The sequence below is a fragment of the Lepus europaeus genome, chromosome 19 (genome assembly GCF_033115175.1).
Source record: "Lepus europaeus isolate LE1 chromosome 19, mLepTim1.pri, whole genome shotgun sequence".
Lineage (NCBI taxonomy): Eukaryota > Metazoa > Chordata > Mammalia > Lagomorpha > Leporidae > Lepus > Lepus europaeus.
Window position 1 is genome coordinate 13,250,403 of NC_084845.1, and position 27,542 is coordinate 13,277,944.

Below are 27,542 nucleotides of genomic sequence, written 5' to 3' on the forward strand. Positions count from 1 at the left end.
GGCCCCGCCCCTGCCCCTGGCCCCGCCCCTGCTCTTGCTCCCGGCCCCGCCCCTGTGCTTGCTCGGGGCCCCGCCCCTGCTCTTGCTCCCGGCCCCGGCCCTGCTCTTGCTCCTGGCCCCGCCCCTGCTCCTATTGCGGGCCCCGCCCCTACTGACGCTCCGGGCCGCGGCCCTGCTCCAGAGCCCCGTTTCGCTCCGCCTCCTCGCCTCTCCCCTTAGCCTGGCCCCGCCCCTGCACTGGGCCCCGCCCCCTCTCTTCGCCCAGTCCCGGCTCCTGGGTCTCGCTTTGAGGGAGCCCCTCTTGCTCTCCCCGGTCCTGCTCCAGCCTGAGACCGCACACTTGTTCTTGCCCCTGGCCCTGCCCCCCGACGGCTCTTCGCCCCGCTTCTTCCTCCGGGCTCGGGGTCGGGCCAGGAACTCGGTGCTGTACCTGGCCTGGCCCCGCCCCGCGCGCTCCTCCCGGGCCTTCTCCACGCCCCGCCCCTTCCCCTGGCCCCGCCCCTGCCTCTTGCCGGCCGCCTGCTCCTCCCTCTGCTTCCTCTCTTTGTCCCGCCCCTGCTCCCCCGCCGGCTTCGGGTCGCCCCGCCCCTTCCCCGCGTCGGGGGCGGTCCGCTCCTCCGGCGCCGGCCCCTCGCCCCGCCCCTTCCGGAGGCCCCGCCCCTTCTCCCTGGCGGGCCGCTCCTGGCCCCGGCCTCCCTCCTCCGCAGCGGCGCTCCCCTCGCCTCTCGCTGTCTTCTCACCCTGCACCTTCTCGTCCGACACCGGCCCTGGCCGCTCGGTCAGCACCTTCCCGATCCGCACCTTCCCCTCTGACCGCGTCACCTGTTCTCCCCGCCTCTTCTCCCCTCTTTCCATGCCCTCCGCGCCTGCCTGCTCATGCCCCGCCCCGACTCATCTCCCCGCTCCTCCCGACCCGCCTTTCCTCCGCCCCTACGCTGTCTCTCGCTCCGCCGGGTCCCCGGGCCGCCCACTCTCTCCCCCTCCTCCTGCCCTCTGCGCCTCCTTCCTCCCCGCCCCTCCCGCCCCTCCCCGTCCTAGCCCCTCCCCGCCCCTGGCATCCCGCCCTGGGATGGCGCCGCCCTCTCCTCCCCGCCCCGCGGTACCAGCCTCCTGGTTAAAACCGGTCAACCGTCACTTGTCCGGACCCGCCCCTCTTGCCCGCTCTCAAAATGGCCGCCCGCGTTCCACCGCCGACTTCCGCCTTCGCGCCGCGCTCGCGCTCCTGTCTCCATGGTAACGCGCGCGCCCAACCGGCGCTGAGGGCTTCGCGGCCGGCCGGGAGGAGGGGCCGCGGGCGCCGGAGGGAGTTGGTGCCGCGGGTCCCGGCGGCGGGCGTGCTCCGCTGAAGCCAGAGGCCGGCCTGCGGCAGGCGTCCCGGGCAGCGGCTGTGGGAAGCCCAAAAGAGAACACGCGGAGACAGCCAGCGGCGCCGTGCCAGGGCGCGCGTTCTCGAGTGAACAGTTTTTATTGGTACTGTGTGCCTGATACCGAAGGGCGATTAAGTATTTATAGGACTGCGCTCCCGGCCCAGCCAAAATGGAGTCGCCTCAGTAGCTGAGGCCAGGCAGCCAGGGCACGGGGAACAACCGCCAGATCCCCAAGCAAGCCCATCTTAGCTGCTGGAATAGGAGCGGCGGAAGGAGGCGGCGCCTGGCTTCTGGAATCGCTCATGGAAGCCAGGCGCGGTCTTCAACCTGAGTGCGTCGCACTGGTGCCTGCTGACGGGACTCGGGCCGGAACCTTATCCCCCGCCCTGCCATCCATCCCACCAGCTCTCCCTCACGGGAAGCGCCCCCTCCTCCTCCTCCCCCCGGTGCAGCTCAGCCTGAGCGGCGCCGGGGATGGCGGAGGCGGTGCGGATGAACTGCGTGGCCTCGCGCAGGGCCCGCCCCTTGGTCTGCACCAGCCAGGACAAAGTCCTGGGTTACTTCACTGTAGTGGACAACGGCAAACCCCATGGCTGTCCCCCAGGGTCCGTGGGGAGAGCCTCCCCCGTGGGCTCCGCTCCTGCCCATCGCCCGCGCGGCGCAGTGGTCCCCCTGCCCTCCTGCCCAGGAAGATGCCTGCCGGTGGTGCCCCCCACCGCCCGCGACACCCGAGTCTGCCAGCAGGCACAGCCTCAGCAGTGCGTGCCAGGCGCCGCCACGTTGCACTGCGCCTCGCTGCCGCCCCGGGCCCTTAGATGAACGGCAAAGCAGTTTTCAGACTGGAGCAGGCATGAAGACTCCGGGAGCAGCGACTGTCCCCCCCACGCCCAGCCCTGCGGTGCACGGGAAGGATGTTCTTATGTAAATGAGCAGCAGACAGACGTCTCCCCCCACGCCCAGCCCCGCCCCCGGGGCCAGGTAACTCCATCTGAGGAAGAAACCGGCAGCAGCCTCGAACCTGAGTCGGTCCACACTTAGCAGTCACTGTCATACAGGCCCTGGAAAATGCAGCACCCCCCCCCATCACTCCTACCCTAGGAGGCGGCAGCGACGGCCCAAGTACTCAGGTCCCGGCCACCACGTGGGAGGCCCAGAGAGAGTTCTGGGCTCCTGATATTGGCTTGGCCCAGCCCACCTGCTGCTTTTTTTTAAGGATGTGAGACCTATATGTGTGTCTCTTAAATGATCTGCAAATGACCGTGTTGGTGAAAAAGGCGAGGTGCAGAAATGAGAATAAAAATAAAAGGCTAATCGTTGTGTGTCTATAATTTATAGGTTTGTACAAAGCACAGTACAGACCCGAGAATAATTGGCCAACATCTAACTCCGTGGCAGACCCCGTGCTACAGGCTTTGCAGGAATTGGCCGCTTCCTCCGCAAGTCCACGAGGTCGGGGTCGAGGTCGGGGTCACGGGGAGTGGACTCACTCACCCACAGCCGCAACCCCGGGCAGCGACAGTGGAGACTCATACCCAGGGTCTCTGCCCCCAGAGCCTGATCTTCCCCACCTCCCCCATCTAGGTTCACTTCTTACTTGTGAGAAGTGAAAAATAACGACCGGTCCACGCCTGTGGCTGGTTGGCACCCAGACTTGGCCTCGAAGGAGGCCTGGAAGTCCATCTGCAAAGTGCAAAGCAGCACTTCCCACCCCACATCCCTTTGTGCCTTTTGAATATTTTATTTATTTATTTATTTATTTATTTATTTATTACATTTTTCCTGTCTTGAACCGGACAGGACCTGTTCCTAGAGGAACTGGAGGGAGAAGCAGGGAGGCGGCAGCCAGATGAGAAGGGGAAGCCCCCGCCTCCCAGTCCTCCCCGGACCCTGCCCTGCTGTGAGGAGCTGAGCCGAGAAGGCGGGGAGCTGGCGGGAGGCCGTGGGGAGCTCAGAGCCCCCGAGGGAAGACGGGAGCAACCGAAGCCTCATCCGAATCCCAGGCTTGTCCTCGCGGCCGACCGGCGCAGGTCACGCAGCCTCTCTGGGACGGATGTCCCACCTCCCGGGGTTGCTGGGGCTGAGGCTCGCGGGCAGGGCCTGGCACACGGTGTGGCCTTATCCGAATGCTGCAGACCCACGGTGCCGCGGCTTCCGAGTGTGGACTACACCCTCGGTCCCTCACCTCTGTCTCCAGTCCTGACCCCCCACTCCCAACTAGCTTCTGCTGCTCCCCACAAACCCCGCCGTTCCCCCAGGCCGGCTCCCTGGGACCAGCCCCGCCGGGTCCCTCCACCCAATCCCCTCTCGCCCCCTCCCCAGGCTCCACCCGGCCCACCCCCTGCTGTGTTCCTGCCCCCATGACCCCCTGGTCCACCTCCCGACCGCAGCCGGGGCATCTTCTAAAGCCCACACAGCCCCGCGACCCTCTCAGAACCGCGGGAGGAGGCCACGCCCCCAGGCCTGTCCTTCAAAGTCGCCGTCTCCACCCCTTCCCCCTCTCAGCCCTGCTGGGGCCGCAGGAAGGCCCTGGCCGGAGCTGGTCCTCCCAGCTCCAGGCTGGCGCACCCAGCTCCTCCCCACCCCCAGCCCGGCGTCTTCTCCCCAGGCCTTTCCCACCCTCCTGTGTCAAGGCCAGCTCCAAGGCGCTTTGGCTTCTGTCCCCGCCACAGGAAGTGACAGAGAACAAGTGCACAGCTGGGCCCTGGCGGTGAGACCACACGGAGGTGCATCCTGGGAGGGAACAAGTCTCCAGGGGCACTAAACATAAATCAGACCCCTCTCTCTGCCTCTGTGGCTGAGCTGGGGAGATCCCCAGCGCCCCACCTCAGTTTCCTCATCTGTGGGTGGGGCTCAGTCACTTCCCCTCCCTCGTAGGGAGAGCGTGCAGGGCAGGACCCACGCAGATCAAGCTTCGCAGAACAAAGCCGCGCCTGCGAAACCTCGGTGGCAAGCAGCTCTATCTAGGGTCACCTTTCACAGGCAGGACCAGGCTGTGCTGGGATTTGAGCCCAGCGCCCAGAGCTATCAGCATCGGCCAGCTGTTACAACAGCGTCCTGGAGAGCTCTGCCTTCCGTGCAGATCTGGGCTGGGGCCCCGTGTCAGCTTCCTGCCTGCTGCACTACTGATGGCAAGTGTGTCCCCCAGGCCTGCACCGGCCCTGTTCCCCGGAGACACGTAAGACAAGGAAGTTAGGTACAACTTCTTCCCTGACGATTCCTCATATTTCAGGTCTTGGTTCAGTTGCCCCTTCCTCCAGGAAGCCCTCCAGACCTTTCAAGCCGGATTAAGAACATGCCCTGTGCTTCCCCCACCTCAGTCCTGACCACCCTGCCTGTGCTTTCTCCATTGTGCCCCAATAATTCTGCCTTCCCCCCCACCACAGTCCTGCCCGTGCGGGGCCACCTCTGCCATCACAGTACAGGGCCACCTCCACCACTCCTGTGCCTCCAGCGCTGGCCAGCACAGGGCAGCCAAAGCAGGGAGTTTCTGGGCGAGTGAACATATTCTTTCCACCTAACTGTCAAGGCTGAGAGACGGGCAGTCACGTTGGAGGACAGGGCCAGATGGAGCGCCCGGTGGAACCGGCAGCTGAGGAGTGGCTCACGGGCAAGACCAGTGGAACAGGCGAGAGATTGTAAACCAGCGGTAAGAGCAGAGGCCGGGGGCCCGGAGCGCGTGGTTTGAAATGAAGGGAAGGGATGGAGAGCAAGGTCGTGTCGGTGCCCGGTGGAGCCCAGGGCACAGAGGCAGCGCCCGCCCCGCGTGCCGGCGGACACAAGGTAGCCGTCCCGGCAGGTGCGCTCCTGTGGGCCCCCGGTGCCCGCCCCGGCTACCTGGGGATGGAGGCATAGTCAGCATGGGAGCTGGCAGACAGCTGCTGGTGTGGCTCTGGCTGGTGGCCCAGGATGTCCACCCGATCATCGTCTTCCTCGCTGAGGCTGGCGGGGCACGGGGTGGGCGGCAGCAGGATGAGCTCGGTGAGGCCGTGGAGGTCGGACAGGCGGCGGAAGGTCTGCAGCACCAGCACCATGAACACCAGGCCCAGGAAGAGGTAGACTGCGGAGGTGCGGAGGGTCAGTGGCCGGCTTGGGGCGAGGCAGGGCCACCGGCCTGCAGCCACCGCCACTCCCTCCATCTTCACCCCCCTGCCCCTCGGTGCCCAGCCGGCGCCCCGGCTCACCTGTCACCAGCACCTTGTAGAGAGCACGGTGGGGCTGGCCGGGGGCCTCCCCGGGCACGTAGTCCCCCAGGCCGATGGTGGACAAGGAGATGAAGCAGAAGTAGAAAGCGTCCAGGAAGCTCCAGTTCTCCTCCAGGTAGGCGAAGATGGCCGCTGGTACCAGGAAGCAGAAGGCCACGATGACCCCCAGCAGGGCCACCAAGTGCCAGCGGGCGGCCCGCCGGGGCTCCCAGCCCCAGCGCGTCCTCAGCCAAGCCAGGGGCCTGTGGGTGAGCAGCAGAGACAGGCGCTGGGCCGAGGCGGTCAGGAGCAGCATGGTGGTGGGCACGCCGAGCAGCGCGAAGGCGATGGAGAAGGCCTTGCCCGCGTCGGTCAGTGGCGTCGTGTACCCGTAGCCTGTGGGGGGTCACAGGGAACCCTTGTGCCCTACACGGACACCTAAGCTCCCCTACCCTGCCGCCCCCCCCACTCACTGCTCAGGCCCTGCACCATCGCGTCCGGTGCAACAGCGACACCTGCCGTCTCAACCATCACATAGCGCCAGAACCCAGCACCGACCTGCGCCTCCTCCCCAATCCTGGTGCTGCACCGTCCTCCCCGGACTCTAAACCACAGTCTGTGAAGTCAGGGGGCGCCTCGCCCCTCCCGTGGCTCCCTGTCACTCAGGCGGAAGGTCTGGGTCCCCACCAGTCCCCACGAGGCTGCACCCCACCCACAGGGCAGTGTGCTCTGGCCTCGGGCTCTCCCGAAGAAGGGAATTCTGACACAGGCACAACTCAAAAGGGTCTTGGGGGCATGACGCTAAGTGAAAGGAGCCGGTCACCAAAAGGCGGTGTTCGTGGGATTCCGGTCCACGCGGCCCTTTGTGCAGTCTGTCGGGGAAGGCAGAACGGCAGTGGCCAGGGGCTGGGGCACTGCTCAGTGGGGAACCGGCATCGGTTCCGCAGGATGAAGGGTTCTGGGAGAGGGGTGACGCTGATGGTTGCTCAGCAGGAGCGAACCTGATGCACTGAGCTGTGCACTTGGGAAGCGGTTACTGTGGGGCATTTTATGTTATGTGCGCGAGCATGTTACTGCAGTTCAGAAATTAATGCCAGAGGGACCTGGCACTTAGTTAAGCCCCCATGTCCCATATCAGAGTGCCTGGGTTCGAGTCCCAACTCCACTTCTGATTCCAGCTCCCTGCTACTGTGCACCCTAGAAGGCAGCAGGTGATGGCTCAAGCACTCGGGCCCCTGCCACCCAGGTGGGAGACCTGGATGGAGTTCCTGGCTCCTGACTTTGGCCTGGTCCAGCCCTGGCTGTTGTAGGCATTTGAGGAGTGAACCAGTAGATGGATGATCTCTCTGTCTCAGTCTCTCTTCCTATATCTTTCTGCTCTTCCAATAAAATTAATTAACAATTAATTAAAACAAACAATTGTAAAAGGGTCCACCTGGCTTTTAGCTGGACACATGGACACCTGGAAAGAGGACAGCACTTCCTCCCGTGCAGCTCAGTGTGGCTCCGACTCTCTGGCTCAGCCCCAGGCACCAGGTGCTCCTTAGAAGACTTGGGCCTGGGGGCCGGTGCTGTGGTGTACGTTAAGCACTGGCATTCCATACGGGTTCAAATCCCGGCTGCTCCACTTCTGATCCAGCTCCCTGTTAATGTGCCTGGGAAAGCAGCAGAGGATCGCCCAAGTGCTTGGGCCCCTGCACCCATGTAGGAGACCCGGGTAGGGTTCCTGGCTCCATTCTTTGCCTTGGCCCTGGCCCAGCCATTGCAGCCATTTGGGGAGTGAACCAGCAGATGGAAGATCTCTCTCTCTCATCCTCTTTGTAACTGTCTCTCAGGTAAATAAACAAATCTTAAAAAAATAAAAAATAAAAAAATAAAGACTCTTGGGCTGCCGAGACAGGCCGCTGTGGCAGCCGAGTCTCCCAACGCCATTCCCGTTCTCATATCTCCTGATGCAGCCAGGGCGCCGGCCCCGCCCTGGTGATAAGGATCCGGGAGGCTCGGTCAACACGGGTGCGTCCAGCCAGCACTTCCCAGCCATAAAGATGCTCTCGGCCACCTGCCGGGGGGGGGGGGGGGGAGGTGGGCCTGCTTTTACTTTCAGCAAGAATCCTAGGACCCCCACCCCCACCCCAATAGTCACGTCCTTGGCTTGGCTTTAGCAAGAGTCTGGTTACGCCAAGGCTAGCAAGGACCTCCTACCCTCAAGTCTCCTCCTAGTGCCTTTCCGCTCGCCGCTGCCCCAGCTGTCTGTGCTGTAGTCGCGTTGCAGTCCAGGCTCGGTTCTCGCGCAATGACTTTCCCTTATTAACAAGGATCGGAGTAATTTTTCTCTTACAACACACACATCACCCTTCTCCGTGCCACACAGTGTGTGATGCATTGGTTAAGACCACCAGGCTTCGGGGCCTTTAGCTTGAACCTCTACTCGACACCTCCTTAGCTGTGTGACCTTGTGGCAGCCGGGCAACTTCTCTGGGCCTGTTTTCCTTGATTAAAAAATAAGACCAGGGCACGCATTTTGGTGAAGTGGGTGAAGTGTATGAACACTGGCTGGAGTCCTGGCAACTCTGTTTCTGATTCAGCTCCCTGCTAATGCTTCTGGGAAAAGCAGCCGACAATGGCTCACGTGCTTGGGCCCTTGCCATCCACATGGGCAACCTGATGGAGTTCCAAGGTACTGGCTTCAGCCTGGCTCAGCCCTGGCTGTTGTGGCCATCTGGGGAGTGAATCAACGGATGGAAGACCTCCGCCTGTCTCTCTTTGCCTCTCCTCCTCTCTCTGTAATGCTGCCTTTCAAATCAGTCAATCAATCCTTAAATAAAACAATTAGGGCCATCGGTGGGACCTATCTCCCAAGTCTCGTGCTGGGAAAGTGAGCTAATGCAAGCAAGTTGTAGGTCCAGATCAGGCTATTACGAGCAACACCGTGAGGCGGGGAGGGGTATTATGCCCATTTTACAGATGAAAGAAGACATGGAGACAAGCAGTGGCCTGGCAGGGCTACGGAGCAGCCTGTGCCCGCCTTCTCTCTGTTCTTCCCCTGCTCTGCCCGCGGTGACTTCTCAGAAGCCGGGAGCTGGGAGGAGGCGGCGGGAGGGGCAGGTGACCCAGAGCGGCCCCGGCAGCTTCCCCTGCGGCTGGAAAGCAGGTCCAGCAGGCCCAGGCAGCTGGGGGAAGAGCAAGGCCTAGGGGAAGGCCGGCGGGGCTGTCCCTGACCTTGGCTGCTGGCCCACACAGTGGGGCGCCAAGGGAAGCCTGGGCCCCCGCGGCCACACTCCCCGCTGGGAGGGGACTTCAGAGGAGGGAGGCTCCCGCTGGGGATCTGCTGGTGAGCAGAGGCCCCCAGGTCCCCAGGGGGCCCCGTTGTTAGGGAAACCCAGGTGGGCAGAGGGTGTCCAGGCAGGGACGACAGGCGGACAGCTAAGTCCCGGGGCTGCCGTGTATGCTGGGAGGTGAACTCTGCTCTGAGGACAGTGTGCACGACCCTGGGTCCCTGCTGGGAGAGCCCGTCTCAGGGTTCCACAAGGCCCCCGTGGGAAGTCCTTGACTGGGAACGAGACTTGCTGCAGGTGATGGGGGCTCCTGGACCAACGGTCAGGAGTCCTTTATGGAGAACGCTTGGGCTTGGGCCACAGCGGGTCCCTTTCACACAATCACAATCGGGCTGCAGAGTCGGGGACCCCACCCAGGTCCAGGGGGGATGGGGGTACCTCGTTAAGAGGATCACCCCCAGGTCTCCCTGATCCAGGGGAGATGCCCAGCTAGGGTGGGATCCTTGGGGAGGGTTACGGCTGGGTGCGCCCTGGCCGCGAGAAGGGCAGGGACCCTTGCTGGAGAGTGGGCTTGCTCCAAAGGGGAGAGGGTCTCTTCACAGTGATAGCAAGTGCGGAGGCCTGGAGGGGGTCCAGAGTCTTCACTGGGGTCCCAGTGTCAGGGGGAGGTCGCTGGGGTTCCCAAGGGGTATCCCGGTGGCGGGGAGGGGGGCAGATCTGGAGAGGCAGGGGACACAGGTAGTGGGGCCCAGACACGGGCCCAGGAGTCCCGGCCTGGGTTAGGTTCAGCGGCGGCCAGAGGCCCGCAGGTGGAGGTGCCGGGTCCTCGCCGGTCCCTGAGGACAGTCCTGGGCCGGGACCGGGGCCCCAGGTGCTCCCCAGAGGTACCTGACCGGCTGTAGCCCCAGTGGGACAGGGTTTTCCCTGCTCCCTCACTACCCAGGTGAGTAGTCCCCGCGGGGCTCGGACACCACGAGGCGCCTCCATCCTCCTCGGAAGGAGTTTAAGGGGTCGCCAGGCCCAGAGGAGATTGGGAGTCCCCGGGGCCCGGGGACGAGAAGGGGTCCCGGGTTGCCGCTGGCTCGGAGGCCGGGGCGGCTCACGTACCCACGGTGGTGACCAGCGTGCTGGCGAAGAAGAGAGCCGAGGCAAAGTCCCAGGAGGGGTCCGAGGCGTTGGACCCCGAAGCGTTGGCGAACACCGCGCGCCCCAGCCGGCCGGCCGCCAGCACCCGCTCCACGAAGGCGTCCAGGGCGGGCGCCGCCACGCACGGGCTGCGCTGCAGCAGCTGCTCCCGCAGCGCCCCCAGCTCGGCGCGGAGCCGCGCTTCGTGCGGCCCCTCCAGCCGCGCCACCAGCAGCGCGCCCAGCACCAGGTACACGGCGTAGGCGGCCAGGGCGCCGGCCAGCAGCGCGCCCCGCCGCATGGCGCCCGCCGGGCCCCGCTCCCGCACCGCCCCGCCGCCCCGCTGACGTGGCCCGCGCCCCCGACGGGCCCGGCACCCGCTTTCAGTTCCGGGAGTGCTCGCGGCGCGGCCGCCGAAGCCCCGAAGAGGAAGAGGGAAAAGGGGAGGAGCGGGGCGGAGGATCGCCTGGCGTCTGGGAAACTGAGGCACGCCCTGCCGCCAGGTGTTCGTCCCGTGCAGAGAGGGTGGAGCCGCGCGCTGCCGGTACCGGGAGCCGCCAGGCGGGGAAGGGGGGCGATCCTCCCTTCCTCCCCGCCTGGCCCGCGGCGGGGACGCGGCTCCCTGCCTTACAAAGACCCCGAACTCTGCTCCGCACCCGCCGACCCCCGCACTGCTCAGGGCCATTGCGCCCGGCTGCCGAGGCTGTACATTGCATCAGCGCCGGCGGCTGAGGGGGCAGGAGGCACACGGGAAGCCAGGGCTCCCTTCTCGTGCCAAGTCCTGCGCCCCAGGGCACTGGGGCTGCGTCGCCCCTCGGGCGGGGACGCCTGACCCTGGGGTCGGGCGGCTCAGATCCTTGGCCAGTGGGGGAATGGAGTGCAGCGCCCATTTTGTGCCGGACCCCTTGCTGGGGACTGCTGGGGACACGGCAGTGACCAGGACGGTGCTGGGTCCTGCCCTGCGGGACGCTGGGTCTAGGCTGGCTTGTCAGCAGAGGGAAGCCCAGAGGCTCAGGGCCGTGATGGGCCCAGCACAGGCTGGGTGGCCACGCTGGGATCCTGGGGGGCTCAGAGGGCTGTGGCAGCCGGCCAGAGGTGACTGGCTCATTCTGGGGAGACTGTCCCAGCTGAGAAGTGAGGACCAACAGGTGGGAGCCTGGGTCTCTTCTTGGCAGAATGCCTCTCTCTCTCTCTCTCTCTCTCTCTCTCTCTCTCTCTCACACACACACACACACACACACACTCACGTACGCGCCTCTAAGACAGAACTCTTCCCACGTCTCTCCACGCTCCCTCTCTGAGGGGAGGGCCCCCTGGCATCCCAGGCACGCCTGGTTGGCAGGAGAGAGGGACATTGGGGCCCCAGTCTCTTCTGTTTATGAAACCGTGGCAGTCTTGGGGTGAAGCCCAACTTGGGGCTGACAATGCACCGGAAGAGACGTCTGATAATACAAACAGCAGGGGCCACCAGTGATGGAGTGCTGTGACACACGCCTGCACTGAGCCCTCAAACCTTCTCATATCTTCCCATTAACCAGATGAGAAAACTTAGGCTTTAAAATGGAGTACGGGAGAGGGATTGTGGCGCAGTGGTTGGGCTGCCCAGAGTGCCTGGGTTAGAGATCTGGCTCCCTGCTACTGTGCCTGGGAAGCAGCAGATGGCCCAGGTGCTTGGGTCCCTGCCCCGCCTTGTAGGAGACTGGGCTGGAGCTCCCGGCTCCTGGCTCCTGGCTGTGGCCTGGCCCCGGCTGTGAAGGCATCTGGGAAATAAACAAGTATTTTTAGAAATGGAGAACAAGGACAAGTGCTGTGGTGCAGCGAGTTAAGCACGGCACGGGATGCCGGCCTCTCCCTGTCGGGATGTGGTTTCAGAGTTCTGGCCATCAGCTTCCTGCTAATGCATCCCAGGGGCCAACAGCAGATGGCTCACGGGCTGGGGCCCCTGCGACCCCTGTGGTAGTCCAGGACCAGGTTTCTGGCTCCTGGTTTCAGACTGGTCCAGCACTGGCTGTTACAGCCCTTTGGGGAATAAACCAATGGATGGAAGATCTCTATTGCTCTGCCTTTCAAATAGATGAAAATAAACATTAAAAAATAAATAAGGGGCTGGCGCTGTGGCGCAGCAGGTTAAAGCACTGGCCTAAAGCGCCAGCATCCCATATGGGCACCGCTTCTAGTCCCAGGTGCTCCTCTTCTGATCCGGCTCTCTGCTATGGCCTGGGAAAGCAGTAGAAGATGGCCCAAAAGGCCGGCGCTGCAGCTCAATAGGCTAATCCTCCGCCTTGCGGCGCCGGCACACCAGGTTCTAGTCCCGGTTGGGGCGCCAGATTCTGTCCCAGTTACCCCTCTTCCAAGCCAGCTCTCTGCTGTGGCCCGGGAGTGCAGTGGAGGATGGCCCAAGTGCTTGGGCCCTGCACCCCATGGGAGACCAGGAGAAGCACCTGGCTCCTGGCTTCGGATCAGTGCGATGCGCCGGCCGCAGCGGCCATTGGAGGGTGAACTAATGGAAAAAGGAAGACCTTTCTCTCTGTCTCTCTCTCTCACTGTCCACTCTGCCTGTCAAAAAAAAAAAAAAAAAAAAAAAAAGGAAGATGGCCCAAGTGCTTGGGCCCTGCACCAGCGTGGGAGACCTGGAGGAGGCTCCTGGCTCATGACTTCAGATCTGCGCAGCTCCAGCTGTTGCAGCCATCTGGGGAGTGAACCAGCGGATGGAAGACCTCTCTCTGTCTCTCTCTCTGCCTCTCTCTGTAACTCTGTCTTTCAAATAAATAAAATAAATCTTAAAAAATAAAGAAAATAAAAATTATTAAAGGTAGAGTTTCTTTTTCTTTTAAACTGAGTACAGTTGGCTGTCTATGTGGGTTCCACATCCATGGGCTGAACCAACTACAGATCAAAAAAAAAAAAATGTGGAAAAGAAATTGCATTGTACTGAATATGTGTAGACTTTTATGCCTAAACAATATAGTATAACACACTTATGTAGCATTTATATTGGTTTAGGCACTAGACATAATATAGAGATGATTTAAAGTATATGAAGGGGGCCAGCGCTATGGCATAGTGAGTAAAGCTGCCACCTGCAGTGCCAGCACCCCATATGGGTGCTGGTTCAAGTCCCGGCTGCTCCACTCCCAATCCAGCTCTCTGCTATGGCCTGGGAAAGCAGTAGAAGATTTCCCAGGTCCTTGGGCCCCTGCACCCACGTGGGAAGACCCAGAGGAAGCTCCTGGCTCCTGGCTTTGGATCGGTGCAGCTCTGACCTGTTGTGGCCAGTTGGGGAGTGAACCAGCAGATGGAAGACCTCTCTCTCTCTACCTCTCACTCCCTCTCCTCTTTCTGTGTAACTCTGATTTTCAAATAAATAAACAAATAAATCTTAAAAAAAAAATAAAGTATATGAGGGCCTGGGTATGGGCTCTATGCAAATCCTATGCCATTTTATATCAGAACCTTGAGCAGTCTCAGATTTGCCTGCTACTCCGGCATCCCATATGGCCACTGGTTCGAGTCCCGGCTGCTACTGTGCCTTTTAGAAGATGTTTTATTCAGGAGGATGAGGGTGAGGAGTCGGCGGAACTGGAGTCCTAAGGCAGAGGTGAAAAAAAGGAACCGCGGCCCACAGGCCTGCAGCTGACTCAGCCCTGGGACCCGGAGCAGCCCTCAAGGTCCCCGAGGGGACAGAGCCTCCGAAGAGGAAGGGGAAGCCGCAGTGATAGGGCGGCCTGCAGACATCCTTCCGACCCACGGCCACTTCCGCCATTATCTCTGCCCGAGCTGCGCCGGGGCCCAGGGGGCGGCGGGTGGGGGCAGCTCAGCGGCCAGGCAGGGGCGCCGGGGGCTGCGGGGTGGCGTGTGAGACCCAGTGCACCGCGGGAACATTCATGAACTTCTGGGAAGCTGCCTAAAGGGATCTTCGAAGAAACAGACCTGGTTGTCCCCGCCTAACCCCTCGGGTGTCCTTTTCTCACTGCGAACGTTCACTTCAATACCTAAGCACTGCAAAACTGTACCGGCCTTAGAGCCCGCACAGCTCCGCCCCTGCCGCCCGCACCTGTCTCCGGCCTGCCAGAGCTCTCGACGACCCAGACGGAGCGCCTGCCTGTGCGAAACTCCATTTCCCATAGCCCTCCTCGCGACACCTGAGCCATCTTCCTCCACCTCCGGCACCGCCCACTCCCGGGCCCGCCCCTACGCTCCCCAGGCCCCGCCTCCTACGTAGGCCACCTCCCACTCGCCTGGGCCGCTGTGGGGGGGCGTGGCCTCCACGCAACCCTGCGGCCCATTGGCGCGCGTCGCCGGAGAGGAGTGGCTACGGAAGCCGGGCGGGCACGTTCCGAACCGCGGCTTAGACGGCGGCGGCGGCGGAGGATGCACCCGGCAGGCTTGGCGGCGGCGGCGGGGACGCCCCGGCTGCGTAAGTGGCGTACGTGGCCGGCTGAGGAGAGCGGGCGGGCGGGGGGCGTGGCGGGGCCGCAGCGGCGGTTGGCGAGGTCACTGCTGGCCGGAGGTCACGGAGATCTGGAGCTTCGAGGTGTGCACGGCGCAGGGATGCCAGGTCGGCGTCGGGGGCGCCCTGGGGGCTAGGACCCTTCGGGAGTTCCCTTGGAAGAGAACTTGGGGCGGGCGATCGTGTGGTGTGACTTTCATTCATTTACCGCGGTCGACCTGCCTCTCCCGCTCTGCACCCTTCGGTGCCTTCGGGCCGTCGCCCGCGCTCCCCGTGAGGCTAAGGTCTGCGCCTGGCTCTCCGGGGCTGCTCCATCTCCCAGTTTGTCTCTTTGAGGTCCTCTGCGTCTCCCTAGCAGTGCCGTGCGTTTCATTTATTCGCTCACAGCATGCGGAGCTGGCGTTTGGGTTTCTAGTAGTAGCCGGCATAGCCCTGGTCCTCACCGTGCAAACGAGGCAGCTGGGTGATCCGGGGAGGGACGGAGCTGTGATGAGGGCAGCACGGGCAGGGGATCAGCCGGGGAGGGAGGTGTCCCGGGCGCCCCGGAAGCCGCCAGCCTCCCCCTGGAAGAGGGCGCATCCCATGCAGAGGGGTTGCCCAGGAGATGTGTGGTGAGTGGCGCGGCTCTGGAGGCAGACACATGAGCATCCGCTTACAGAGCGCCCCAAGGGCCCCGAAGGGCATACGCAGCACCGGAGATGTGGAGGGCCAGGTGGGCCGGCGCTTTGTGGGATGCGCAGAGAAACGCGACTTCCATTCACTTACCCGTAGCCATCTGTCCTCCTCCTGGGCCGCCCCCGCGCTTCCTGTCTACAGTGAGGTGGGGGGGGGGTCTCTGGGGAGCAGACACTGGCGTCGAGGCCTGCGTACCATCCTGGCAGGCGGGCGCTGATGTGGGGGAGGCGCTCCCGGAGGACAGGAGAGGTGGTCACTGTGCTCGGGGTGTGGACGCCCCAGGAGAGGCAGCGAGTGGACAGGGCTGGTGGCGTCTCAGCTGCATTGGAAAAGATCACTCTAGCTGCGGGCCGCAGAGAAGGGTGATGAGGCGAAGCGTGAACTGGGGATCCGGTAGGAATTTAGGTCGGCTGGGAGACGGCGGAGCCTGAGCGCAGAGGGTACCCCTGGGACCTAGCGGGAGAATAGTGATTGGTTGGCTGGATTTCAGACAGAGGGGAATCAGGAGTTTAGACACTGAGGTAAGGGCCCAGGGGCAGCCAAGGGAGTGCCAGGAAGTCACCAGCCCTGGGTCTGGAGCCAGGAGACAAGTGGTGGCCAGAGGCAGGGCCCAGAGCTGTTGGCGCCGTGGCTGTGAGAGCCAGGTGTGGGCAAGACTGTTCTAGGTGAGAGGCTGGGAATGAGGGCAAGGGTGGAAAACTGGGTCACACACTTCAGGGAGCAGGGACAAATCATTGAGAGGGACCAATCAGAAGACCGTTAGCTGCTGGAAGCCAGAGGTTTCTGTCTTTTTTACGAAGTTTTGGGGCCAGCGTCCTGGCATAGTGGGTAAAGCCGCTGCCTGCGGCACCAGCATCACATATGGGTGCGGGAAAAGCAGCGGAAGACGGCCCAAGTCCTTGGCCCCTGCGCCCACGTGGGAGACCTGGAGGAAGCTCCTGGCTCCTGGCTTCAGCTTGGCTCCTCCCTCGCTGTTGCAGCCATCTGGGGAGAACCAGCGGATGGAAGATCTCTCTTTAGCTTTCTGTCTCTCTCTGTAGCTCTGACTTCCAAATAAGCAAATAAACCTTTTTAAAAAGTTGAAAATTTGGGCCCCGTGTGTGACTTGGAGGGTAAAGCTGTTGCCTGCCATGCCGGCATCCCATATGGTCGCTGGTTCGAGACCTGGCTGCTCCACTTCTGATCCAGCTCTCTGCTGTGGCCTGGGAAAGCAGTGGAGGGTGGTGCAAGTTCTTGGGCCCCTGCACCCATGTGGGAGACCTGGATGAAGTGCCTGGCTCCTGCCTTAGGCCTGGCCCAGCCCTGGCCCTTGTGGCCATTTGGGGAGTGAACCAATGGATACAAGATCTCTCTCTCTACCTGTCTCTGTGTAACTCTGACTTTCAAATAAATAAATAAATCTTAAGGAAGTTTTATTTATTTAAAGATTTACATATTTATTTGAAAGACAGAGTGACAGAGATCTCCCATCTGCTGGTTCATTCCCCAGCAGTTGAAGGGCTGGGCCAGGCTGAAGCCAGGAGCCAGGAGCTTCATCTGGGTCTCCCTCATGGGTGGCAGGGGCCCAAGGACTTGTGGCATCAGCTGCTGGCTCCCAGGCACTCTGATACGGGATATACATGTTGCAAGTGGCAGCTTAACTCGCTGTACCACAATGCCTGCCCCAGAAACTCATGAGACACAGAGACAGACAGCTCCCACCTGCTGGCTTTCTCCCCAGATGTCCCAAAGACCCATGGCTGCCGGAGGTCGGGACCCCATCCTGCTTCCCCTCATGGGTGGCAGGAACATCACGGCTGCCTCCCAGGGTCCGCATTACAGGAGGTTGGAGCTAGGAGCAGAACCCAGCAGCGAATCCAGGCGCTGCATCGCGGGATGCGGGCATCTTAACTGTGAGGCCAAACGCCCACCCTCTGGGCTTTTTTCCTCATTGTATGCTACAGCTGAGCCTGACACAGTGGGAGGTGCTGGACAGATGTCTGTGGGGCCGCACAGGTCAGAAAAACAGGTGGGGATGGTGCCTCGGGAGCACAGCGTTCCAGGCTGGCATCTGGGGCAGTGGCCCCAAGTATTGCCAAGACGTAAGTCAGATAAAAGTGCCAGTGGCCTAGGCTTTGGGATGGAGAGGGGCTGTCAGGGCACCGGCTGAGAGCAGAGCCCAGGATGTCTCTGCGGAGGGAGCGGCAGGCAGGGAGGAAGGGCCTGCTTCAGGAAGTAGGCCCTTCTGGCCACAGGTAGGAGAGGGCGGGCGGGTGCTGTGGCACAACCACTGAGCCACGCTTGAGACGCCCACCTCCCGTGTCACAGTGCCTGGTTCGAGTCCCAGCTTCTCCACTTCTGATCCAGATTCTACGGATGCACCCGGGAAGGCAAGCGGATGATGGCCTCAGTCCTTGGGCCCCTGCCACCCACATGGGAGATGCTGACGATCATGCTGATTCCACACGGGAGCTGATGACACTTGGGCCATCCTCGCCTGCTTCCTCAGGCACATTAGCAGGGAGCTGGGTCCGGGGCAGGGAAGCCAGGACTTGAGCTGATGTCGGCATCACAAGCAGCAGCTTAACCCACTGTGCCACAGGCCGGCCCCAGCTCCATTCTGCAGAGGAGAAAACTGAGGTGCGCAAGAAATCCTGACGAGGATCATTTGATTCCTTGTGCCCGCAGTAGTGCCAGGGCCCCGGAGCACCTCGGCTTCAGAAAGTTCACAGAAGGGGTCGGCATGGTGGTGTGGTGGGTTAAGCTGCCACTTGCAACGCCAGCCTCCCCTACGGGAGTGCCGTGCCAGTCCCGGCTGCTCCACTTCCCATCCAGCTCCCTGCTAGTGCGCCGGGAAGGCAGCAGCAGAAGGCCCACGTGCTTGGAGGAGTGAGCCAGCAGATGGAAGACCTCACTGTGTTTCCTCCGCCTTTCAAAAAGAAAGCTCACGGAAAGTGGATTAAAAGGTGATTCTTTTTCAGTATAAAGAGTTTGAAATCCATGCAGATGAGGGCTCTTCAAAAAGTTCTTGGAAAATGTGTTAGAAAAAACAATGTGGATTTCATTTTTTTGCATCAAAATACATTTTTTTTAAGTTCTAGGTGAGAACAGCTCTTTGAATCATTTGTTCATTGTGATTACATGTATTTGAAAGGCAGAGGCCGACAGAAAGAGATCTTCCTTGTGCTGGTTCACTCCCCAAGCTGAGGCTGGGCCAGGTGGCAGCCAGGAGCCTGGAACTCCATCCAGGTCTCCCACATGGATGGTAGGGCCCCAACTGCTTGAACCATCATTGCTCTCTCCCCGGGTGCACACTGCTAAGGAGCTGGGACTGAGATGGAGCCAGGACGCAACCAAGCAGGCCCAGGCAGTGTCTAACCACCGTGCCAAATGCCCATGCCTAAACTTAATTTTTTAAAAGAGATTTATGTATTTATTTTAAAGGCAGATGTCATTGAGAGGCAGACAAGAGGGAGGGAGGGAAAGAAAGAGAAAAAAAGAGCTCTTCTGGCCATTGGTTCACTCCGAAATGGCCACAACAGTCAGATCTGGGCCAGGCCAAAGCCAGGAGCCAGGAACTCCATCCAGGTCTCCCAGATGGGTGCAGGGGCCCAGGTACCCGGGCCATCTTCCACTTCTTTCCCAGTGCATTAGCAGGGAGCTGGATCAGAAGTGGAGCAGCCGGGACTCAAACTGGCACTCCAGTATGGGATCTGGTGTCGCAGGCAGCAGCTTAACCTGCTGCATCACAAGGCCAGGCTCTCAACTTAATTTTTAAAAAATATTTATTTATTCATTTGAAAGGAAGAGATGGAGGGGAGAGATCGATCTTCCATCTGCTGGTTCACTCTCCAGATGGCCACAGCTGGGGCTTGGCCAGGCCAAGCCAGGAGCTTCTTCTAGGTCTCCAATGTGGGTGCGGAGGCCCAAGCACTTGGGTCATCCTCTGCTGCCCTCCCAGGCGCACTAGCAGGGAGCGGGATCGGAAGCAGAACAGTCGGGTCTCGAGCCAGCGCCCGTATGGGATGCCGGTACTGCAGGTGGAGGCTTAACCGTCTGTGTCACAGCCTTGGCTCTTCTCAATTTAATTTTGAATTCTGCTTTTCCACAAGTTTTCTGAAGTCCCCCCCTGTATTTGCTATGGCAGCACTGCTCACTGGTTAGGAGCAGGGGCCCTGGTGCTGGTGTGAACTCCTGCCCTCCCCATCTACACAGGCAGCACTCCCGCCCCCAGGTCACTCCCACCACCCCCCACCCGGTATCCCTCCAGAAACAGCCCCTCCCAGCGCCCCTCCTCTCCTGACCACCTCGGCAGCCTCCTCTCTCCTTGCCATCCGCTCCCCTCCTGACGCCCAGGGGACCTTCTATAGATGTCTGAAGCTCAGCTCTGCCGCAGGCTATCTGGATGACGTTAGCCAAGGGTCGGAACCTCTTTGGGGATGATACCATCCACAGTGTTCCAAGGACAGCCTGGCAGGGGGCAAGTGCTTGGCTGTGGCTTGATTGTTCTAATATTTATCAGGCCTGTCAGGCTCTGCCACTCACTCAGTTTGGTCCTTTGCACAAATCACTTAGCCGTGTGGGCCTCGGTGGACCGTGTGGGTCCAGTGGAAATGGCCATTATCTTTCTCTGGGCTTTCGTTGAGTGCCTACTCAGGCCGTATTCTAGAGGGTGGGGATTCAGCTGCGAACAAGATGAAGATTTCACCCCCCACACTGCCCCGAAGGGCTCCCAGTGGAGGGGGAGAGACGAGAAGAAAATAAACAGAGCAGTGTGTCAGCCCACAGGGGAAGGGGAAGGCCCCGCCGAGCCCGGGGAGGAGTGGGCACAGCGCTGTGGGCAGGAGAAGCCAGGTGTGCTCAGTGGGCGGTGCGAGGCCCAGGTGGCTGGAGATGAGGAGCGAGGGGGAGTGTGGAAGGAGAAGGGACAGAGGCTTTGTGGAGGGTTTGCTGCAGGTTTGTGCTCAGCTGTCAAAATCATCATCATCGTTTGGGTGGATGACGGGGGAGGGAGGGGTGGACGATGGATGGAGAGATGGACAGATACGGATGGACAATGGGTGGATGGACAGATGGACAGACAGATACGGATGGACGATGGGTGGATGGACAGATGGACAGACAGATACGGATGGACGATGGGTGGATGGACAGATGGACAGACAGATACGGATGGACGATGGGTGGATGGACAGATGGACAGATACGGATGGACGATGGGTGGATGGACAGACAGATATGGATGGACGATGGCTGGATGGACAGACAGATATGGATGGACAGATGGACAGACAGATACGGATGGACGCATGGATGATGGAATGAGGGAGATGGATGGGCAGTGGACAATGGATGAATGGACAGATTTGGATGGAGGCAGGACGGACTCGCGTGGGCGGTGGGTGGGGGATGGATGACAGGTGGAGGGAGGGAGGACGGATAGACGGGGGTAGGCAGAGCCTGCACCTGACAGCCCAGCCCAGCTGATATCAGAAGCAGCGCTCGGCGCTGGTGTCACCCACCCTGTGCCAGGATCGGGAAGGAGCGCCCCGGCAGGACGAGTGAGCCCCCCACCATGTTCTTCCCTGCAGCCTCAAAGCGGAGGATCCCCGTGTCCCAGCCAGGCATGGCCGACCCCCACCAGCTTTTCGATGACACGAGTTCGGCCCAGAGTCGGGGCTACGGGGCCCACCGGGCCCCCAGCAGCCTAGGCTACCCCGCAGCCCCCGCCTCGGCCCAGGCCACCTTCCTGAATGACCCCGTGTCCAACATGGCCATGGCCTACGGGAGCAGCCTGGCAGCTCAGGGCAAGGAGCTGGTGGACAAGAACGTGAGTGGGGCGGGGCTGGCGGGCGTGGGAGGGGTGGGGTCTGGGGGGCTCAGGCTTGAGCTCTGCCTCCCCAGATTGACCGCTTCATCCCGGTCACCAAGCTCAAGTACTACTTCGCAGTGGACACCATGTATGTGGGCAAGAAGCTGGGTCTGCTCGTCTTCCCCTACCTGCACCAGGTCAGCACCCCTCCCGCCGAGTGGGGGCCCAGTGGGGCCTCCAGGTGGTGGTGGGAGGAGCCCCGCTCGGGGGTCCTGGCTGCTGCCCGCACTCTGCCCACAGGACTGGGAGGTGCAGTACCAGCAGGACACACCCGTGGCCCCGCGCTTCGACGTCAACGCTCCGGACCTCTACATTCCAGGTTTCCCCTCCCCCTCCACAACCAGCACCTCCTCCCTGGGGGCGGGGGATTGGGTGCCCCGAGGCCTGAGGCAGGAGTGTCCAGCTTGCACCTGTGTCCCCACAGCTATGGCTTTCATCACCTACATCCTGGTGGCCGGCCTTGCCCTGGGCACCCAGGACAGGTAAGGGAGGCCTGCAGTGGGCAGAGGGGCAGGCAGGGAAGCCTCAGTGCCCCACCCCACAACAGCCCCACCTTGTCCCCCGGTGGCCCAACGCAGCGCCACACCTTGTGTAGGCGACAGGTGACCCTCTCCATCCACCCCACCCCTGCACCCCGACTCCGGCAGCAGCGGGAAAGCTTGGCTGAGATGCTGGTCTGGCTCTGTCCCCCTCTCTGCCTGATCCACCCCAGGGCTATAGCAGAGACCCTGGCTGTCTTCCCCACCAGCTCCTTCCTCCTCCTGGGAAGTGCTCTCTGACGCCCCCTCCTGACTGGACCAGGCACAGCCCCGGGCTTCCCCCACTGCCCCCCCCCCCCCCCCCCGGGTCGGGTCTGCCTTCTCCCTGCGCACAGGCCCAGATCCATCCTGGTCACTGCCGTGTCTGCCCTACTCAACAAGGGCTGTCCCCGGGCGCATGCTCAGGGAGGGCCTGGACCGGCCACCCCCGGGAACAGCCGCGTGTGGGTGCCCACAGGTTCTCCCCAGACCTGCTGGGGCTGCAGGCAAGCTCAGCGCTGGCCTGGCTCACCCTGGAGGTGCTGGCCATCCTGCTCAGCCTCTACCTGGTCACTGTCAACACCGACCTCACCACCATCGACCTGGTGGCCTTCCTGGGCTACAAATATGTTGGGTGAGTGCCCCTCCCCCGGCTGCCAGCCCCAGCCCTCCGGCCCCTTCTCAGCCCAGCCTCCCCCTCTCCTTAGGATGATCGGCGGGGTCCTCATGGGCCTGCTGTTCGGGAGGATCGGCTACTACCTGGTGCTGGGCTGGTGCTGTGTGTCCATCTTTGTGTTCATGGTGAGCTGGGGCTCAGGCCTCCTGGGCAGAGCTGGGGTCCCTGCAGGAGTCCTGGCAGAACCTAGGGGCGTGGCAGGTTCCCTCACCCCACCCTCCTTACTGGGGGAGCTTTCCTGCCAGAATTTCCCCAAAGGGGTTCTGAGGGTCTTCGCAGCTGGAGCGGGGGTGCTGGGTAAGTGGACCCCAAGCATCGCTGGACTGGGGCAGAGCTGCAAAGCTCAGCTGCCCTGTGGCACATCTAACGGGCCCACAGGCTGATTCCGAAGGCACCATTTTAAAGTGAAGCTTAGACAGCACTTCCGGCTTGTCTTGAAAAACTCACCTGGCCAGCCCAAGAGGCACGGCAGTTAGGGCTGAGCACCCCCCCATCGCCCACCCTGGGGGCGGAGCAAGCCTTCACCACCTGCGGGGCACCCTTGTGGAACTCAGCCCCACCCCCAGCCCCTCCCAGGGAGCAGAAACCTGAGGCTGCCGAGGGCCGGACAGTGCAAAGATGCTTCCAAAGCTCACGGGAAGGGGAATTAAAGGGGAGACGACAGATATTTGGTGCAGAAGCATGCCGAGATCCATGCCTGTGCGGGATCCTCAGAAAACTCACGCAACTGCCGTTTACGGAAAAACCATACACGGGTCTCGGGCAAACGTCTCCCGGGTGCTTCTGGAAGTCCCACCCCTGCCGCGAGGCCGGAAACCCCTGACTCCTGTCTCCCCTCTCCCCACCCAGATCCGGACCCTGCGGCTGAAGATCCTGGCCGAGGCGGCGGCCGAAGGGGTCCCGGTGCGCGGGGCGCGGAACCAGCTGCGCATGTACCTGACCATGGCCGTGGCGGCGGCGCAGCCTCTGCTCATGTACTGGCTCACCTTCCACCTGGTGCGGTGAGGGCGTCGGCCCGAGCCTTCCTCCGCTCTCATCTCCGCCCGGGGCCGCCCCCGGCCCGCAGGCCTCCCCGACCCCCGTCCCCCCAAGGTGCTGAGAGATCTCCCACTGCACAGGCCGCGAGCGCGGCCGCTGTTACCAATAAAGCCGATGGAGGGCTGCCAGTCCTGTCTCGGGGCGTGTGCGTGTGTGGGGCGCGGGACAAGGGGCACCGGCGGGGTGCGGGCAGCGCAGGGCGAGCTCAGAGCCGGAAGGCAGAGAAAGGTTTAATGAGCCCCGCGGGGCCCCATCAGTGGGGGGCCTTCTTCTTGCTCTTCTTGTCCTTCTCCTTGTCCTTCTTCACCTTGGGCTTCTTCACCTTGCCTGCCGCGCCTTCCTTCGGCTTCGAGCCAGCAGCGTGGGGCTGCGGGGACGAGGGCAGCGTGTGGGGGACCAGACGGGCGGTCCCGAAGCAGGCACTGGACCCAACCCCCGCCCCCGGCCTAGACTCCCACCCTAGCCTGTCTGGGGAGGCGGGGGCGGCCCCTCACCTTGCCGTCTGAGTCCGAGTCGCTGGAGCTGCTGCTGGAGTCTGAGGAGCTGCCGTGGCCGTGCTGGGTGGGGTACGACAGTGAGGCAGGGCCCCCGCAGCACCCCCCCAAGCCGGAAGCTCGATTGTCCAAGACCGTGGGTCCAAGGCAGCCCCCCTACTTACCTTCGGGCTGTGAGCTGCCCCTGGATGGCCCTGAGGTTTGGGGGGGCCATGCTTGGGGTCTCCCAGGTGGCCTGGCTTCTTGGGGTCCAGGGCTGTGGAGAGAGGTTAGGTGGGTTGGTGCAGTTGGCCGCTGGGGGACCCACACCCAACCCCTTTCAGCCCAAGCCCACCACTTCCCAGGAGCGCACCTGCCTTCAGGTTGAAGTCCATGGTAATGAGAGCAGGTGTGACCCGAGGCCCAGGATGGCCTGGGCAGGGGGAGGAGCAGTGGGACCTGCCCATCCCAGGAATTGGGGGGGAGGGGATGGTGGATGGGCAGGGTGCTCCACCCGACCTTTCCCCTGGGCCATTAGCTCTGACTCACCGCCCCTCCCCAGCCCCACCCAGCCCTTCCTCTGTGGGGAATGGGGAAGCTGGGTGGTTGGCAGCCTCCCAGCGCCAGGCTTGGTGAGCCAGAGGGGCTCTGGGGATGGGACTGGGGTGGGCGATGTGTGGTGAGCTGCAGATTTCTAGGGGAGAAGGGCCCGAGCCGGAGCCAGCCTGCTGCACTCCGCCCAGCCGTGCGGAGAGACTGTTCACCTGTGAATAGTCTCCACTCCAGGGCTTTTGTTTTAAGATTATCTGACAGAGAGAGATCTTCCATCTGCTGGGTCACCCTCCAAATGGCCTCAGCAGCTGGGGCTAGGCCAGGAGCCAGGAACTCCATCCCAGGTGTCCCTCAGTGGGTGGCCAGCACTCAAGTGCTGGGGCCATCATGGGCTGCCTCCCCGAGGGCGGGGCCTGTGGACCACGCATTGGCAGAGGCAGAGGGCTGGATCGGGAGCCGAGCAGTGCTCTGGTACAGGGTCCGGGCCTCCCAAATGCTGACTTAATCTGCAGCCCACTACACCTGCCCCGACCCCATTGGATGTACGAATCCAGTGGACTGATTTCCTAGACTGGCGCCAGGTACCAAGTAAATGCTTATAAAGTGCTGGGTTGTTTCCGTTCTTAGAAAGTGGGTGTTTGTTGGGGGAAACAAAGGCGCCCCAGGCCTGGCTCCTCACGTGACCAAGAGCAAAATCTTTTTTAAAGATACTTGAAAGGCAAAGTGAGCGAGAGGGAGTGTGAGACAATGGTGGGGGAAGAGAGCCTGCCATCCCGCTGGTTCACTCCCCACATGGCTGCAATGGCTGGGGCTGGGCCAGGCCAAAGCCAGGAGCCTGGGACTCCCTCCAGGTCTCCTACGTAGGTGGCAGGGCCCAAGCACTTGGGCCATCTTCTGCTGCTTTTCCAGGCACATTAGCAGTGGATGGATTGGAAGTGGAGCAGCTGGGACTCTACCGGTGCCGACTGTGCCTCAGCGCCGGCCCCTCCTGTCTCAGGAGAGCACCAACCACTCGCCAAGGCTGCAGCCTCATGACCTGGCCTCCCCAAACTCCCACCTCCGCTATCCCACAGACAGCGAGGCTTCAAACATAGGAATCGGGGGGTGGGGGTGGTGGTGGTGGTGGGAGAGGCTCAAAGCATTAAGTCCGCAACAGCTGGTATTACTGCTACCAGTATTTTATTTTTTTAAAGATTTATTTAAAGAGGGACAGGGAGAGCGCTAGATTTCCCATCTGCTGGTTTGCTCCCCAAATGGCTGCAAGGGCCAAGTCTACACCAAGCTGAAGCCAGGAGCCCAGAACTCATCTGGGGCTGGGGCTGCCGTGGGAGTGGCAGGAACCCAAGTTCTTCGGTCATCATCTGCTGCTTTTCCAGCTGCGATAGCAGGGAGCGGGGACTTGAACTGATGCTCCTACATGGGATGCTGTGTCGCAAGCAGCGGCTTACCCTGCTGCACCCTGCTGGCCCCTTCTACCCATCTTACAGATGAGAACACTGACGGAGCAATGGGTAAGAGGACAAGGGCATGAACAGGCTGAAACTGGGATTCTCCTTTATTATTTATTTTTTAATTTTTTATTTACTTGAGGGGCAGAGTTGGAATCTTCCAGGCTTCTGGCTTCAGCCTGGCCTAGCCAGGAGCCTGGAACTCTATCCAGGTCTCCCACGTGGGGGCAGGGGCCCAAGCACTTGGGTCATCTGCTTTCCCTAGGTGCATTAGCAGGGAGCTGGACTGGAAGTGGAGGAGCTGGGACTCCAACAGTGCTAATGGGGGAAGCCGGTGTCGCAGATGCTAGCTTATCCCACCGCACAAGCGGTTCCTCAGCTTGACTTCCGAGCTTAAGCTGCAGGGTGGGTGAACGGGCCGAGAAGATGGCCCGGCCCGCCCCACTGCCATCCACTTGCTCCCGCGTACGGTGGTCAGGATGTGGGCCTGGCAGCTTTCACAGGAACTGAAGAGCCCAGGGACAGCATCCCCCTCCTCACGTAAAGCCTGCACCGGAGCCAGTGGGGCGGGCACTCCAGGGCCACCCAGCGACCTCTGCCTCCCTGCAGGGTGTTGCTCTTGGTGGCCCGCCCACAGCGGCCCGTTCCAGGCAAAGGAACATTGCTCCCTTGTACTTACCCGGGACTCAGCTGGTCACACAGAGCTGCAGGGGAGTCTGGGAAATGAGCCGTCTGGCTGGGCGGAGTGTCCGGGTAAAGCCTGGAGGCTTCCATTATTGAAAGTTGGAAAGGAGAACCGGACACGGGGCCTGTTGGCGACAGTGGTCCCTTACCCACGGAAAGCTTATGAAGGTGGATGTGCAAGTCCTTGGACAAGACAAACAGGAGTGTGCTCCAAAGAACTGGCCATACTTCTGTTCTTTAGGGAGGTCCATGGCATTTAGTTCCATGTGCCGTGGCCAACAGGAGTAGGGTCAGCAGTGTTTGTCCGTCCCTCTGGCCAGGCCCTCACTGGGCGGTACTCCCGGCTGGTCGTGCCTTGGCACCTAACGCCTCTGCTTTCTCCTGGTTTCTGGTTATTTCTGCCGGAGCTGCCTTGCTGCAGAGGCTAAAACTGCCTGCTGCCTGTGGCCGCGGCAACGCAGCTCCTACTCGGCGGCTTTCGTCTCTGACACTCTACCTCCAGCAGGCAGAGCCCCCAGCCCCACGCTCCGACCCTCAGGTTTTCACTGCACCACTGCCACTCAGGAAGATGCCTGGATGCCAACTTGAGGGGGCCGCTCCGGAGGTGGGCTGTCGGCAGAGACGGCCCTCCACGGGGCTCCCGTGCATCCGAGGGCCCTCGTGGTTGACTGGAAAAACCAGCTCCACACGCGATGGTTTAGTCTCCTTCCTGGTCCCGTAAACAGCATAATCCCCGACCCCGGAATGTTTTCTCTGAAACTAACCACATCCTCGGAGAGCGGCCTTAGGCACACAGAATGCAGAACTTGGCTTTTTAAAATGGAGAGGCAAAGAGGCAGAAAACGCTAAGTCACTCCCCAAAATGCCCACAATGGCTGGAGCAGGACCAGGCCAACGCTAGGAGATGGTCCCTCAGGCCAGGACTCCCTCATGGGCAATAGGGACCCAGTTACCTCAGTCATCACTACTGGCTTTGGCACTGGCACGAGGCTGGCGGCAGCCAGAGCCGGGCCCTGGATCCAAGTTCTCCGATGGGGGCTGCAGCCCACCAGGCAGAAGCCGTTAACCCCCACCAACCTGGTTCTGGCCCTTGATGTTCTGGGATACGAATACTCAGGAAAAAAACTGTTTATTGATTTGAAAGGCAGAGTCGGAGGGAGAGACAGAGGTCTTCCACCCACTGGCTCACTCCCCAGATGGCCACAACGGCTGGGGCTGGACGAGGCAGA

General features: G+C 61.8%; 4 protein-coding genes across 7 annotated transcripts; 1 reads left to right on the plus strand and 3 right to left on the minus strand.

Moving 5' to 3' along the window:
* Positions 1–148: 148 nt before the first annotated feature.
* On the minus strand, positions 149–855 carry LOC133747662 (octapeptide-repeat protein T2-like). Its single transcript, XM_062175987.1, has 2 exons — positions 286–855; positions 149–172 (listed from the first exon to the last, which is right to left on the minus strand). Exons 1-2 carry the CDS (start codon positions 853–855, stop codon positions 149–151), a joined length of 594 nt encoding a protein of 197 aa, XP_062031971.1.
* Positions 856–3,990: 3,135 nt separating this feature from the next.
* Positions 3,991–10,249, minus strand: KCNK6 (potassium two pore domain channel subfamily K member 6). The gene is made up of 3 exons (XM_062176569.1): positions 9,931–10,249; positions 5,549–5,944; positions 3,991–5,424 (listed from the first exon to the last, which is right to left on the minus strand). The coding sequence occupies exons 1-3, from the start codon at positions 10,247–10,249 to the stop codon at positions 5,198–5,200; spliced, it is 942 nt and encodes a 313-aa protein (XP_062032553.1). The 3' UTR covers positions 3,991–5,197.
* Positions 10,250–14,281: 4,032 nt separating this feature from the next.
* On the plus strand, positions 14,282–23,278 carry YIF1B (Yip1 interacting factor homolog B, membrane trafficking protein). Of its 4 annotated transcripts, none has more exons than XM_062177213.1 (8): positions 14,282–14,374; positions 20,644–20,882; positions 20,957–21,061; positions 21,165–21,243; positions 21,349–21,406; positions 21,921–22,076; positions 22,150–22,243; positions 22,968–23,278. In XM_062177213.1, the coding sequence occupies exons 1-8, from the start codon at positions 14,320–14,322 to the stop codon at positions 23,121–23,123; spliced, it is 942 nt and encodes a 313-aa protein (XP_062033197.1). In that variant the 5' UTR covers positions 14,282–14,319; the 3' UTR covers positions 23,124–23,278. The 4 variants fall into 4 exon arrangements, with proteins under 4 accessions (XP_062033197.1, XP_062033198.1, XP_062033200.1 ...); XM_062177214.1 differs by having other exon boundaries at positions 14,282–14,365; XM_062177216.1 differs by lacking the exon at positions 14,282–14,374 and adding an exon at positions 14,414–14,482.
* Positions 23,279–23,367: 89 nt separating this feature from the next.
* On the minus strand, positions 23,368–24,067 carry C19H19orf33 (chromosome 19 C19orf33 homolog). The gene is made up of 4 exons (XM_062175849.1): positions 24,003–24,067; positions 23,815–23,906; positions 23,651–23,713; positions 23,368–23,523 (listed from the first exon to the last, which is right to left on the minus strand). Exons 1-4 carry the CDS (start codon positions 24,022–24,024, stop codon positions 23,410–23,412), a joined length of 291 nt encoding a protein of 96 aa, XP_062031833.1. The 5' UTR covers positions 24,025–24,067; the 3' UTR covers positions 23,368–23,409.
* Between the last annotated feature and the right edge of the window lie 3,475 nt (positions 24,068–27,542).

What these genes read in the sequence shown, in the direction of transcription:
- LOC133747662 (XM_062175987.1), bottom strand. Translation starts at nt 855, where the DNA reads ATGGAAAGAGGGGAGAAGAGGCGGGGAGAACAGGTGACGCGGTCAGAG. An exon ending in GCAAGAGGGGCTCCCTCAAA is followed by an intron (nt 173 to 285) that starts GCGAGACCCAGG and finishes GCTCTGGAGCAG; the next exon opens with GGCCGCGGCCCGGAGCGTCA.
- KCNK6 (XM_062176569.1), bottom strand. Translation starts at nt 10,249, where the DNA reads ATGCGGCGGGGCGCGCTGCTGGCCGGCGCCCTGGCCGCCTACGCCGTG. An exon ending in CACGCTGGTCACCACCGTGG is followed by an intron (nt 5,945 to 9,930) that starts GTACGTGAGCCG and finishes GACCCCCCACAG; the next exon opens with GCTACGGGTACACGACGCCA. An exon ending in CTACAAGGTGCTGGTGACAG is followed by an intron (nt 5,425 to 5,548) that starts GTGAGCCGGGGC and finishes GCACCTCCGCAG; the next exon opens with TCTACCTCTTCCTGGGCCTG.
- YIF1B (XM_062177213.1), top strand. Translation starts at nt 14,320, where the DNA reads ATGCACCCGGCAGGCTTGGCGGCGGCGGCGGGGACGCCCCGGCTGCGT. An exon ending in GCCCTGGGCACCCAGGACAG is followed by an intron (nt 21,407 to 21,920) that starts GTAAGGGAGGCC and finishes GGGTGCCCACAG; the next exon opens with GTTCTCCCCAGACCTGCTGG. An exon ending in CTGGGCTACAAATATGTTGG is followed by an intron (nt 22,077 to 22,149) that starts GTGAGTGCCCCT and finishes CCCTCTCCTTAG; the next exon opens with GATGATCGGCGGGGTCCTCA.
- C19H19orf33 (XM_062175849.1), bottom strand. Translation starts at nt 24,024, where the DNA reads ATGGACTTCAACCTGAAGGCAG. An exon ending in GGGCAGCTCACAGCCCGAAG is followed by an intron (nt 23,714 to 23,814) that starts GTAAGTAGGGGG and finishes TACCCCACCCAG; the next exon opens with CACGGCCACGGCAGCTCCTC. An exon ending in ACTCGGACTCAGACGGCAAG is followed by an intron (nt 23,524 to 23,650) that starts GTGAGGGGCCGC and finishes TCGTCCCCGCAG; the next exon opens with CCCCACGCTGCTGGCTCGAA.